The sequence below is a fragment of the Budorcas taxicolor genome, chromosome 2, assembly GCF_023091745.1.
Source record: "Budorcas taxicolor isolate Tak-1 chromosome 2, Takin1.1, whole genome shotgun sequence".
Taxonomy (NCBI): domain Eukaryota; kingdom Metazoa; phylum Chordata; class Mammalia; order Artiodactyla; family Bovidae; genus Budorcas; species Budorcas taxicolor.
In genome coordinates this window covers 66,639,846-66,655,287 of record NC_068911.1, presented here as the reverse complement: position 1 = coordinate 66,655,287, position 15,442 = coordinate 66,639,846, and the positions used below count along the sequence as shown (strand labels likewise).

The window sequence follows — 15,442 nt, the reverse complement described above, 5'->3', positions numbered from 1 at the left end:
AGTGAATTTGGCATTAGGTTATTCTTCTGCCCAGAAGGTATCATTTTATTGAAAGAATCAAATATTCAACTTGGAGCTACTTAAAGTAAAACAATATTCTTTAAACAGCAGGAATTAGGAGGAAAAGAAACTCAGATTTTTTTGTGCTCTATGAATAATTTTCTTGCAAAAAATTTGTAAAACATTGCGATTATACTGCTGGTACTTGCTTTCCATATTAGTTCATTGCAATGTTAAAAAAAAAAGACTCACTATCTGAGCAAACTTGTTTAAAAGAAAATTACTAAACATTTTTTTTGGGGAAAAAACAGCTGACTCTTATTATGATCAGGGTTTTAAATGGTTCAGGTAATAACAATGCTACTAAGTAGATTCTAAAAGGCAGTAGAGAAATAGGTGTCTTACAATTAATTTTTTATCTTTGTAAAGAAAAACAGTTCAGCAAAGGTAACTGTAATAACTGAGGTAGAGCAGAAGCTAGTTAAATTCAAATCTGGTGAAGAGTCAATTATGAAACAAATCCTCCAGGATTTCATAGAAAGAGCATATCAAAAGTAGTGAATTAAAGGAGCTTTCCTTTAAAAAGAACAAAACCAAGGTTAATATTGTCACAGCAGCACCTACAGAGATGCTCTCGGATGGAGTCAAGAACCACTTTTATGTATTTTTATAATTAAAAGAAGAAGAAATTATGTAATAGGAATCATAGAACCAGAAAAAAATATATAATGAGAACATTTAAATATTTATAAGTAATGGCTGGTAATCACTGTCATTGTCAGAACTGTATTTACTATTGTGGCAAAACTAAATATTACTTTATTTCCAAGAGCATAAAACCACTATAAATAATCTTCAGAATTTATATTCATTGTTATTATATTTAAAATATAGATACTATTTCATACTGCACAGTTCTCATGAATTTCTCTCCAGAGGAGCTAAATTCAATAGTTAAATATGCCCCAAGTGCCTTGGGATCATCTCATAGTAAAATTATGTCACCTACACCAGGAAGTATAACTCCATGGCTAAAGCGCTAAAGAGGCTGAAGAACTATTAACTAAGGAACTAAGAACTTTTCATTTGCAGGTTAGGATCAGATGGTTGATAATAATCAACACTACTGACATCCATATTTAGAAAATTTAACCACCTTCAGAATTTTAGAATATTTCCCCTAGTTTCATGAAATAAAGTTTTAGTTCAAAATTATTGCTTTCCTCATAGCCAAATCCCTGTGTTCTGATCCCTGTGTTCAGCTATTTGGTCTTTTCATCATCTGCTCTGGAGAAGGAAATTGCAACCCACTCCAGTACTCTTGCCTGGAAAATCCTGTGGATAGAGGAACCTGGTAGGCTACAGTCCATGGGGTCACGAAGAGTCAGATATGACTGAGTGACTTCACTTTCATAGCCAATAGGATTTTAATAGATTTAGAACACTCAGAAATCCTGCAAAATTCCCTTAAAACTATGATCAAATAGGACCTTGGAAGGTATTAGGTAAAATTGCATAAAAGCTGAAGGGAAATCATAGTCTTTATCCTTTAACAGTAAAATGGAAAAAACAACCTGCATGGAAATGACTTTCCACAATCACCAATCTCACATTTTCCTTTAAAACCATTCAATTAGGAGGGATTACTACTATCGAACTATTTAAAGGAGACAATCCCAACAAATTGGCTAAATAAAGTAAGGCTTTCACAAAGTATAATCCCCAAGTAAATAAGTGAAACTTACAGTTTAGCTGTGATGAGAAGAATCAGTACAACAAACGCTGACTTCTTTAGTTTCTTTATTTTTCCTACCATTGTAAGACCAAGATAAAATAGAGCTGATCCAGAAAAAGAATTTGCAAGTCCGTCAAGAAAATTTTCCATATATTCAGGCACCTTTTGATCAAGAATAAAATTGAAGGCAATGCCAATGAAGACCATAAATACGATTGGGTTCTGTAACACACGCAAAAGTCCAAGGCCCAAAATTTTCACTTTGTTTTGAGAAGCATTCTGAGTGTCTTTCCATTTCTGAATTTCACAGAAGATAAATCCTATAGGGTTTAACATCATCAGAGATATTGGTGCCACTAAGTAAATGTACTGGAGATATTCTGGGTATGTTGTTTGATATAAAGCTTCAACTGCAAAATACAAATTAAAATTGATTTAAAAATGATGACCACAGAAATATATTAATAAATTATGTATATAATATATTCCTTGCTTAATTATAACATATTGTACATTAACCTAAATAGTGTAGAATGACTTTGTTAGCTTAGTTTTGGAAAAATATATTTTGGTAAAGCTGAAAAGGAAGAAAAATACACTCTATTAAATGACATAGTTTATAAGACGATAATCAACTTTTAAAAATTTTTAGTTAAATTCACTAATTTTTACTATGTAGAGACTAAGACTAGTCTCAAGAAAGGGGCAGAATTGTACAGGTCTTAAAACAATTTAAAGTTAAAATCTACTAACCAAATCTTTAAGTAGTCATAGCACCAAGGTGGTTGTTCGTTCTCTTGAGAGGGAAGTTTCATTGAAGTGATGAGGCAGAAATCAGAGGACAGAGGAGACAAATGGAGAAATGGAGGAGAGAGGAGGAGAAAACAGACTGAAAAATGAGGACTGATATGATGGAGTCCAAGCTATACAGGAAAAGCAGTGAAGACAGGACATGGCTAACAGATAAAAAGCAGAGGGGCCAGAGACTGGAGGTTCCTGTGAAATCCGCAAGTAGGTGTACTTGGAAATTTAGGAGATCACAGCAAGTCGGATAGTGAACTACTGAATTTAGTGTTTCCCCGACGGCTAGGTCCAGGATTTGACTAGGGGAGTTGGTGGCTAAAATGGAGTAGAGGAAAACATCATTGAAGGTGAGAAGGTCAAGGAACTGAGAGAGCAGAGAACTTGGTGGGTAGCTCACATGGATACTAATGTCAAACCAGATAATGGCAAAACCTGGGAGTAGAGATGACGACAGAGAGCCAGATATTCAGTGAATGAGGAGTGACAACAATGAGGATGAGTGGTCTAGCAGGCAGCAGGGACCTCAAAGAAGCAGTGTGTACCGAAGAGCAGAGAATAATGTCTACACAGTGGCTGAGGATGCCAGTCCTGCCTACCCACTGCGCATGTGGTATGAAGGTGATGAGGAAATGAACAGCCTACACTGGAGAGGAGTGAACACCTTCAGGAAGGAAGCCCAGTGAAGGTGCTGAAGAATTATAGATGGTCAAGTGGACCCAAGAAACGTTTCAAAGGGGGATACAGTAAAGTCATGTCAATGTACATTTAACTAATGCAAATTCAACTACGCTTTCTTAGGAAAACAAAAGCTTCAATTTCCTTTTTCATACAGCATGTCCTCAAGTACAAACTAATTACTTATTCACTGAAGAACAACACTTGAGAAAGAATCTGGCTTTTAGACTTAAGAAAAATGGTACAATATACATGGAATATGTGTGCTGTATTTTGTGGGTGATTTGAGGGGTTTCTCAGGGGTTCAATTGTACATGATGACTTTAGAATCTAACCACTGTATAAGATGAGTCTCCTTGATTCATGTGAGGGTTGGTGGCCTGGTCTTGGCTTGATCAGCACAACTTAAAGCCTTGCAGCTAGCAAACTGATCTCCAGGCACATTTTTGGCAATGAGTTCTGAAATTATTCAACCTAATATATAAAAAGGTTGATTCATAAATGATTTTCAAGTTGAGAGAGATAAAAAAGAGAACAGCCACAATTACTCACAATCACTTGCTTCATAAGAGAGGCAATCATGTGAAAACATGTAAAAGATTAGGCTTCTCAATTTACATTAAGATAAAGTGACAAGGTAGGAAAATATATTTGCTTACTTACTCAGGATACGTAAGTTCAGTTAATGTCAAGTACATGTCCCATTAGTTATGTAACTGGATTATATAACCTTTAGAAGATCCTGTTCTCATTAGCTAAAACCTACTTTTTATAAGATTCAATTCCTTTTCTCAGTGAAGCACATACAGAGGTCTCTAATATCTCGGAAATGCAGTGTTTAAACAAAACACATTTGATTACCTAAAATTTCACAAATTCTTTCCACTGATTTCCAAATTAGATATACTAGCTCTATAACTCAGTGGTTTTCCTTCATGTTTCTAAAGTTTCACCTTTTAAGTTTAAAAAAAAATAAAAGCAGTACTTCTGATAACTATTTTTAGTTAGCTATAGTTTTGATTAGATAGTCTAACTCAAAGAGAAACCTTCCCACCCCACCCCACCCCAATTTTTAAAATAGAGCATATTTTAGAAAAGGCTTGTGTTTTCGATCTGAGCTTAAGAATTTCCCCAAGTAGCCAAAATAAAATTCATAAGGGCTTTCCTTTGAGAATGTAAAAGCACACAAGGTCCCTTAAGTTAATGCTTTAAAAAAAAAAAAAAAACAGAAATGTACTTTCCTGGTACAGTAGCACTTAATCACCATCATATAATGGACTTCAGGTTGTTTTAAAAGTTCAAAGCAAGTATGAGCACAGTCTATAATCTAGGTCTAGCCAATCACCAAATACTTTCTTCTTTTGCATTATCTTTTGTATTTGATTCCTACATGGAATCTTGATTTCTACTACTCCCACTGGTTAAAAATCTCAAAACTGGACTTCCATGGAAGTCCAGTGGTTAAGACTTCACCTTCCAGTGCAGGGAGTGTGGGTTCAACTCCTGGTCAGGGAGCCAAGATCCCACATGCCTCCTGGCTAAAAAACAAAACATAAAGCTGAAGCAATACTGTAACAAATTGAACAAAGTCTTTAAAAATGATCCACATCGAAAAAGAAAATCTCAGAATTGAGTTACCTACTGTTTACCAACCTATATTCCTCTGGCTTTTCTTGACCATCCCCTTCATCCATTTTATTTGCTATTGACAATGTAACGTAAATCTTAAATTTCAAAAATTAAGATTTCCCCACAGGTCTCCCCACCCACAAGACCATATATAAAATCTTTCTTTTGACATTCATTGTCCAGTCGGCACAGTTGGTTCCTTATTTATCCAGCTTATCTTTCACTATACCTTAGTGCAAATCCTCCATCAGCCAATCTGTATCATTGTTATACTGGATAAACACCAGGTTCATAATTACTAGTTCTATATGCTGATCAATATCCCCCAACATCTTGAACTCTCTTCTTTCTTACCCAAATCTTGCCTACTATTCAAGGCCTGTCTCAGGTAACATTTCTTCCACCAAGTCTTCAGTCTATATCATGGATATCCCCTTCCCTGGATGGCTCTGGTACCTTGTTTCATATCAGTGCCACCTCAACAAATTCTGAATTCCTTGAAAGCATCATGTTATAATCCCCAGTCCCAGCAGAGCGCTGAGCAAATCTGAAAATACTTACTGAATGGAATTAACATATCAGTGAATGTCAAAGGTTTCAGACAGACTATAAATGTATTTTGTAACATAGCAATTTATACCTAATTGTTATCCATGAACCCATTTCTTTTTATATCCAATGTTTTTCTTTTTTCATATTCTGAATATTTATAAAGCAGGTTACTATTGGGATATTTTAAGTCAGTTGAACAGGTATACGAAGGCAGAAGAAATACAGTCTAGTGGGAAAGCAAAAACTGGGAATAAATCCCTGTTAAATTACTAGAATATGGTTCAATATGGGAATTTCAGTCCATTCTGCCATTCCTTTACATAATGACTTAACATTTCATCTTCCTCTATAAATAGGCAGCTCTATTCATTACCAATCTGAATAGTTTTTCAAATCTGAAAAAAATGAAATTCAGTGACCCACATTAACAAATTAGATTTATAATCATTATATCAACTATTAAGTGCTAATTAATACTTAAAAATAAGGCTCTTGGGGGAGGGGAGAATCCCACTATGAGGAATTATTATATAGCCTTGAAGAACTAAGAGACAAAATTAGCCACCCACTGTGCCTCCCATTTTGATTCCTGCAGGTTTTCAGTCCCTAGCAAATAACACAAAGACCCAGACAAGATCATTCTATTATTTAATGGCTTATAGTTAAATGCTTCATTTCCTTTCTGTTTACAGCTCAAGCACTAGAGCATAATTATGATTAGTCGGGGTGCTTATGCTATCAGCATTGTTTGAAGAATAAATTATAGGACTTAACTATGCCCCATTAGTATCTTTTAATGACAGAGGCAGGGAACCATTCTGATTTGCTGAGATCAACATTTCACCCCAGTAGATTCCTGGTTTCTTCTCATACTCAGATTTCTTAAAGTACCTTCGAAAAGAATTTTTTCTTAAAATAGCAAGCTTCCTTTTTTAGTCTGCAATAATGCAATGTAGTATTCTGTCACTTGAGTACAGATAAATCATTTTGATGCAGTTTTATAGACCTTTGTAATTGTCATAGAGAAAAAGGAAACATGACTCTCCTTTGTCTTTAATCATTAACTTATCCCTCTTCTTCTGAGTAACCTGTAAATTGGACCAATGTTGCAGATCAAATGCAGTCTTAAAAAGGACATTTCGTTTAAGCTGTGATGCTTATCTGTGAACAAGAGAGTGGGAATTCCTGGCAGCCGTCCCAACAAACAAAAGAATGGTCTTCTCTCTAGAGACAGTTTTCTCTGTTCACCCTAAGCATGGCCACAAGGCAGCTGGGCATGAACAAAGATAATAAATAATCTCATCAGAGCAAATACATGGCCCTACAGTTCTGTACCACATCTTCCAATCTGCAGATATATGAGAAAACATTTACTGTCTATACTGTTGATTTCTAGTAAAGTTATTGTCTACAACCTAATAAGAGCTTTTATATTGTGACTTAAAAACAACAACAACAAAATAAAACAAAAATTACAATTCAAAATATGCAAGTATAATCATCAGGGAAATTGGGCTCGCACACTGATTGGAAACATGATTATTTCTGGATTCACTGATTTAGTATGGGACACGAGAAAAGCAGCAATGAAAATGGCTGACTATATTTTTTGTCTGGAGATTCTGCCTCAATATGAAAATTAAAACTGCTACTCATTTCATAAATTATTTTGAATAATGTAAAGATAAAGAAAAACTTTGATTCTATCTGAAAATAATGTATTACAAGGGCTAGTTGGGCCTTCTAATGATTTGATGCGAATGTTATGTAACTGTGTGGCATAGAAGAACACCCAGGATTTAAATCTAGTCACCTGTTAGCTGTGTGACCTGGGGTAAGACAATTAAATCTCTGTAAGTCTGCCTCCTTATTTGAAAATGAGGATAATAACATCTGCCCTACCGCAAATGAGATAAGTATATAAGTACTCTTAGAAAGTTACAAATATTACTTCTATTTAATTATGGGGTTACTACTCTATGACGGCATGAAACTTATGGTTCATGTCTAAATTAAGATATAGCACTATTTATTATATAACACTATGATACTTAGCCATTTCTGAAGTCCTTCCTTACACCATAAATACCTTGACAAACATACCTTATTAATGCTCCTCAAGAGATGGACAGCACATTAACTTCCTCCTCTTTTATTTCCAATGTCTTTATTTAAATGCTTGGTTCAGCCTTGATTTTAAAATTCATTAACCTTCAAGGAACACCTATCTCGTTTTTGACTATTTACAGCTCAGTTATCTAACAGCCTAGTTTTTTCTCTTTCATAATCTCCGGCTTTACTCAGAGTGATTTAATTTCTTAGGTAAATCTCTATTTCTGGTGAGTGTGAGATGGAGGAAAATGATAAACAGTATAGTCCTCTAGAATCCCTTCAGTTAAAAAGTAAGAAATTTGAAAGTTAATGGCAAATTTCAATCATTCATTTCATTAAGTTTCATTTAGTTTCTCACCAGAGAGGCCCTTCACTGACCCTATCTCCCACCTCAAATAGCAGCTCCTTATAAAATAACACTACTTTATTTTTATGGTCCTTGTAATTACCTGATATTATTTTTATTTTCCCATTAAAATGTAAATTCAATGTGTACAAGAACTTTGTTCACAAGGGTATTCCCAGCAGCTAGCATAGTCATTGGTGCTAACACCCTCCTATCAATGAATGAAGGAAAAAATGAATGACTATATTCATAATATTCAGATCCCTACATTATGATAAATGATCAAAGCACAACATAAACTTTAACATAAAGAATATTAAAGACTAGTTATTAAGTACATATTTTCTTGGTGGCAGTTTGGAAAACAGACTATGTTTCTAAGATTCTATGTTTCTAAACATTCCCAGTTGGTATGTTTACTATTTCATTAGGAAACATACACATGGAAACATAAAATTAGGCTGTTTAAAGAGCTGGAAATTTAAAGAAGGAAAAGTTGGAAAGGTTAAAAAAAAAACAAAAAAAAAACCACCCACATCATTTTGTTCTTAAACAAGAAATTAACTTCAACAAAAGTACACTGATATTTTGAATAACAAATTCAATAACAGCATTAATGTAAAGTAACATGCACTCTAAATGGTAGGAAAAATAAGGAAGGGGAAAAGTCCCTCATAAATTTCCACTGCTAACACCTAATAATGACTGTTTTTAAACAGGTGTATGCCTATGCTTTTTACATAATTTAAATCAAAATCTGATCTCTTCTGGAAATTAAACTTCTTTCATATGTGACTGTGAAAAAGAAAAAGAATACTATTAGAAAGAGGACTCAAAGTTTATTTGGATACGATCATTTACGTAGATGTTTGAAGGTGCCTCAAATTCTGAAAAAATATATAATCCAACTAATTTAAGATATATTTAAGAAAAAACACGAAAGATTTCTTAGATACAAGAATGAGGTATAAATCATTATTATCTCCTAAAACACCTGAAATTTTTTAAAACTTAAAAAATGAAAAAAACTTACCTATAGGATATCCCAATGCAAAGTCATTACTTTGTGTAGCAAAAATAGGAAATAGTCCAGCTTTGCTAAATCGACTATCGGGACTGGCAACCAATAATGTTAATACACATACAACGAAAAATACAGAAGCTTTGGCAATTAAGATACTATATAGAAAAGACCAATCCACATTAGAAAAATTAAGTACAACCATGTTTTTGAATAGTAAAGCTGGAAGTGCAAATCTGGAGACAAAATTTCCCAGTCCTTTCGCTTGTGTTGATGTTATAACATTGGCCCTTCCTGCTATGTAGCCACAAAGGACTATGCCAAAGCATTCTAGTAAGGCTGGAAAAAGCCTTGTTACTGACATTGAAGGTGGGTCATTAGTGGAATTAAATCCATGTGTAACTGGTGAGGACAAAGTCTTGGTCATATTGACTGCAAGGGTTAAGTTCTTGGCAGGTATACTGGAAAAAGAATTCATTTTCTTTCACCTTCCAACTCCAACCAGAGCTCTGAAAAGAAAGGAAGAAAGATTCAGTGTGAAATCAACAAGAAAAATTCTAGTTGAAAGGATACACTGGCAAACCTAAATTTATTAAATGGCCAAATATATACACAAAATTTTTTCAACCACCATCGGAGAAAAATACAATGAAGAGGAAAAAAAAGGGTGGGAATGTCTGCTAACAAACCTCTTGACTCTCAAAGGTGGGTCAGCTCAAAATATTTATGTCCTATATTCAGTATCAGATATGAGTAAAATAACATCCACAAATATCACAGCTGCAGTGATGCCCTGTGGTTCTCTCCAGTGATCCACACTCAAGCTCCACCTGGTGGATGAGAGCATGGGGCCCACAGAGTCTCTGCTGAGTGTCCACTGCAGCCAAATTGTCCAGAAATTTCAGAAGTTCTCGGGGCTACATCAAGGAGTCACAGTGGACAGGAAGGTCCTTTCCAGCCTGCAGAAGGTCTTGAATATAGGATAGGAAAAAGAATATAATAAAATATCACTAACTTTGAACCAGTAACTTCTGTGCCTCACTTTCCTCATGTGTGAAATGGCAATAATAGGACCTACCTCCTAGGAACTTGATATTATGCAATACCAAATCCTTATAAATACATCTGTTACACATAAATCACTTAACAAAAGTTAAATATAACTTTTGGTGGCCTATAAGAGAGAGAATGAAGGAAAAAATGATGGCCTCCCACCTACCTAGTCTTAGTTTCTTTTACATCAGAAACACATATTGGCTGTCTTGAGTGCTCCACAGCAGCACTGAATGTGCCCTGGAGCGCCACAGGGACTCTGCACACGCAGTTCACTCTAAAATACTCTCTTCCCTAACCACCTACCATTCTCCACGTAACAACTACCCATCCTTTGAACTGTAGGCAAATCAATTCAGGAGTTGTTGTAGGTAAGACTCCTCTAACACCATACCCAGGCAAGGAGCCTTTTTCAAGTAGAATCATGTTCCTTAACTTTAGGCCACTTTTCTCAGTTTATTAGACTATGCATTAGAGTGACTATGTGATTTATGTCTGTCTCCTTCACTGGACATTAAGTGCCATAGACAAGGACTGTGCATGCTTTTGTTTCTTCCTAATGCTGAGCACAGTGCCTGGAGATTAACAGACGATAACAATTACCTGCTCTTATATAAACCCTTCACTCTTAGGTGGATCAATGGTCTCTCTTAGGAACTATCTACTTCATGGACAGAATCTTGTTTTTCTCTGAATGCTAAGTATTCTAAGTTTTTCACTATATATAGCAACAGGCCCAAGACCACAAAATGTGCTCTAAAATGTTCTAAATCTGTTCATACAATGTTAAAGAACACAAAATGTCTTGTAAAATGTTCTAAAGATGTTCAGAAAATGCTAAAGCAAGGAAAACTTTATGTTAACATGACAATACTTAGCAGACTTTCTTCTTCGTGCCAGGGGCACATTAGATTTGAACAACTCTGCAACTAATCAGCTTTTATTAGTAACTAGAAGTTAATATAGAGACCATTGCCAATTCCTAAGTGATTATTATGGGTAAACCATCCAAAGTAACCTTATATAACATAAAAAGTAAAGCAGCTTATGCTTCCTGAAATGTACAATGCCCAGGGTTAAATTCTCAAACACCCACATAACATTAAGGACTCAGATGACAGACCAGAAACCAACAACAACTGATCCAAGGGGGTGTGGATGAGATAATTTTCTCTGAGCTACCCTAGTATAAGCTGAATCCATTTAAAAACATGTTTAAATCTGGATTAGGACAAGTTATTTTCCTACTAGGATGAGATAGGAGTGGTCAATATACACAAAACCTGTAATACTCACACATACTTGGAGTCTACCAAATAAGCATCAGATTATACCCTGGGAAAGCTACTGATTGATACAGGTAGTCATAACTGAAGTAAGGAGCTGGTAAATGAGTGAACTAAAGTGTTAAACATTCAGAGCCCCTGAGAGATGTGGATTTGAAAAACTAGTGCTAGGATTAAAGTGATAAACTACTCCCATCTTCTGTAATTTTTAAAAAGTTCCCTATATTTCTTTGCCTGGACTACTATAACTTACACTTCTCACTGCCCCTTATTTGTACCAGCCACACTTGCATGTCAATTTATTCCAATCATTTTTAAACCAACAGTTTTAAGTAAATTTGCAGTTGTTCAGGGAAGAGTCAAATGGCCCGAACCCAATTTTGGGCCTATCGCTTATCAACTCCTTAGGCAACTAAGCCTGTCTGCACTTCAGCTTCTTCAATTGCAAGATGAGAGTAAAAATCTCCTTAGACGGATATTGTGAGGACTGGAGATTTTATACACAGCTTATTATAGTAGCTTTTCACAAAGTAGACCTTCAAGAAATGGTCAACTACTATTGGGAGTTGTGTGTCCTAATAATAACAAGAATGGTAGTAAATTAAATACAATTAATTGTTCTGTGCCAATTCTTCCAACATACTTGGTATTAAAGAGCCTCCAACTAAAACAGAGGGATGGGATAGATTATAAGGTTATCAGTTTTTGTTTTATACCAAACAACTAAGGGGAGTTCAATTCAAAAACTTAGTTTGATCTTAGTTGTTAACAGGGAAGGGAAAGTTCTTTAGTTCCCTCTAGGTGATGGTCAAATAGTTGTAGCAATGTCCAGGTTTACCTTTCAGTTAGCCAAAAATTAAGAGAAAAACTTTGGAAAGTAATCTTCCCTTTCCCATGAAGCCTCTTTTAATAGTCCTTGATATCATAAAAGCAATATCTGCTAATTGAGGGGCAATCAAAATAACCAAAAAGGACTTAGAAAGTTTTATGTCATCTTAATTTTTTTTTTCCAACAGGAAGAAAACAAACTTCCTAAAGCATTCTTTTAAAATAAACAGGAGCCACAGCAATGGAAGTAATTTAAAAAAATTGCATCCAGTCTTTTCATCTCATTAAAAACAATGCTTGTTAAAGAACAAAAAGTTGGCTTGTCACAGAAAAAGACCACTCCCTGGGACTGGAGCAGACAAATGCTATGCTAGCCACTTCTGGTCACTCATGATTTAGATAGCGAGGAGGAACCACACACTGTAAACTGCTATTAAGTGAAAATCGGGAGGAGGGTTCTGACTGGTTTCAAAGAGAAAGCTTTAAAACCTTAGGCTGTCTATTTCTCAAACACCCAATATCCTTTATCGGGTGGGAAAAACATAATACAGTGTTGTACCATTCAAGCACTTTCCGACATCAACAGTCACACCATCCACCCACTCCCACCTACTTGCAGGGGACCAAATGTCCTCCCTAGAGACCCAGGATGGGGAGGGCTGAGCACTGCCTCTTGCCTTGTCGGCGGGGACAGACTTTGGCCCTCTAAGATAAGGATGTAGAGAATCCCTAATCAAACAGGCCGCCCAAAAACAGCTGCCACCCAATGCCTGGGAAGGCAGCAGTGGAAGTGTTCGGCACCTGGGATAAAAAGTTGGACGCTCAGCTTTCCCGGGGCATGACAGTCACATCACAAGGTAAGTGAAATGCTCCTAAAAGGGGTAAGGTAGACAATTTGGTGCAACGCTCCAGGTACCTGGGCACAAGCTCCCAGGATGGCATTCGCTGAGGCCACCCCCCAGAATAAGGGGAAGAGTCTGAGAACGATATGGTGGACGCACATACAGTGAGGCGCTCCTCAAACTGGGGGATGGCAGATCTGTCACCAAAGGGGACAAGCCGCCCCTTCCCCTGCCTAAGTCTTCCCGGGTGGACCGCACGTCCTAAAGGCAAGCGCTGCGGGGCAGAGGCGGGCAGGCGCAGGCAGCGGACTGCGGGCCTAGGCGCTGCTCACCGGCTCAGACTCGAGGAGCGAGAGCCGGGGCACCAGGGGCCCGCAAAGGAACGGGACCGCGCAGGTCGGCGCCCCAGGGGCCCATCTCACCTGCTTCGTCTGCAGCCCAGGGGCCGCGGGAGAAGGGAGTCGATGCTCGAGGTGGACCAAGCAGGGAGGAAATCACCGTCATTTCCCACCCCCAGCCCTCCTAGCAGAGAGCAGCCGGCTGCCGGGGTCAGGCTACCGCAGCTCAGTCACGTTCCGAGAAAGTGAGGGGCTTAGTAAGCTGGGACCAGGTCAACTCCTCCCCGTGCCGCCCCGCCCCGCCCCTCACTTAAGCCCCGCCCCCGGCCAGGGGAACCCCGGAGCTGTGGGCCCTGGCCCCGCCCTTTCGCCCCGCCCCCGACCGCCGAGAGGCGGGGGCCCAAGGTTCTCACCCACGTCCCCTCCCTCCTCCCTCGCCTCTCCCCACGCCTACTGCGAGCCGCTAGACGCCGGCGGCAGGACTTCCGGCCGCCCGGCTCCGGCAAAATGGCGGCAGATGTGGGGACCTTGTGGTTTCTCTGTTCCCCCTAAATTCAGGTGCAGAAGCCTCTTGTCTTTCCGCCTAACCCCAGCCTCGTGTGGTCTGCCGAGTCCTCTCTCGATTAGCCTAGTCGTTTATATAGTACAGTTTAAAAACGAGGTCTTAAAGAGTCAGAATCGTGGGTCAGACTCCTGCCTTTCACCTTTCCCAAGGCAGTGTGACTTTGACCTTCCTAGATCAGAGACTAAAATGTAAGCTTTTTATTCTGTTTGGTGGTGGTGGTGGTGTAGTCTACAAGTCGTGTCTGACTTTTGCAATCCCATGGACTGTAGCCTGCCAGGCTCCTCTGTCCATGGGAGTCTCCAGGCGAGAACACTGGAATGGGTTGCCATTTCCTTCTCCAGAGGATTTTCCCGACCCAGGAATCGAACTCGGGTCTCCTGTATTGCAGGCAGATTCTTTGCCGACTGAGCCGTGTTGTGTTTGGTGTAGTAAATAAGCACCCAGTCGCTGACTGCTTGTGTTTCTACTGTGGGTTGAACCATGTGTTTCCCCTCAGTGTACTGAGAGGAAACTGATTGTATTCTTGGAAAACTTAACAGAGCAGGAACTGAAGATACAGGAAAATAATGCATTCTGCCCTGTTCTCCTCATTTCACCCTTGTTCTCTTTCTTAACTTTTAACAGCCTTCCCTTTTTGCCTAGAACCTAGCTACATTTTTTTTTTCAATCTGACTGTATCAAAAAGCTGGAAGGATTTATTTAGAAAGTTTGGAATTGAATTCAATGGAATATTTGTTGAGCTTTGACTTATAGCGAAAAACTGGAAGATAGGCCTGGACATGAAAGGTAAGATGAAACTCTAGGAAGTTTCTTAGGTTAGCCTTGGAGTTTGGACCATATCCTCTGACCACAATAAAACCATTAATTTTTTTTTTTTTCCATGAGAACATGTCTTAGTGATTACACTAATTTTGGATATGCAGTCTGGAAGCTTTCCCAGGGTTAGTTGAAAGACTGAAAGGAAGAAAAACTGATGACTTTGGGAAAAAAAAAAAACCAAGCCAAGAGGAAATAAAAACTCTGGGGTGGTGGTAATGAAAAGAATGGAAAAGACCTGAGAGACATTACAAAAGAACTGTTAGGACTGGATTATTGATAGGGCTAAGAAAAGGAAGGAGATAACCTAGGTATTTGCTCATCCATTACAATAAAGAAAGTAAAGAAAACTAAAGAGCTTCTTAATGAAAGTGAAAGAGGAGAATGAAAAAGTTGGCTTAAAACTCAACATTCAGAAAACGAAGATCATGGCATCCAGTCCCATCACTTCATGGCAAATAAATGGAGAAACAGTAGAAACAGTGGCAGACTTTATTTTGGGGGGCTCCAAAATCACTGCAGATGGTGACTGCAGCCATGAAATTAAAAGACGCTTACTCCTTGGAAGAAAAGTTAATACCAACCTAGACAACATATTAAAAAGCAGAAACATTTTAGCCAACAAAGGTCCGTCTAGTCAAAGCTATGGTTTTTCCAGTGGTCATGTATGGATGTGAGAGTTGGACTGTGAAGAAAGCTGAGTGCCAAAGAATTGATGCTTTTGAACTGTAGTGTTGGAGAAGACTCTTGAGAGTCCCTTGGACTGCAAGGAGATCCAACCAGTCCATCCTAAAGGAAATCAGTCCTGAATATTCACTGGAAGGACTGATGTTGAAGCTG

At 38.0% G+C, this 15,442-nt stretch overlaps 1 protein-coding gene across 1 annotated transcript in view; it reads right to left on the bottom strand.

The window, feature by feature from the left end:
- The window catches only part of GPR155 (G protein-coupled receptor 155), a 38,301-nt gene extending 24,884 nt beyond the window's left edge, over positions 1-13,417 (bottom strand). The window contains exons 1-3 of the mRNA XM_052635771.1: positions 13,306-13,417; positions 8,887-9,383; positions 1,746-2,145 (exon numbers count right to left, since the gene is read on the bottom strand). Coding sequence (XP_052491731.1) covers positions 1,746-2,145; positions 8,887-9,352 — 866 coding nt within the window. The 5' untranslated portion in view covers positions 9,353-9,383; positions 13,306-13,417. The remainder of the gene's footprint in view (positions 1-1,745; positions 2,146-8,886; positions 9,384-13,305) is intronic.
- Between the last annotated feature and the right edge of the window lie 2,025 nt (positions 13,418-15,442).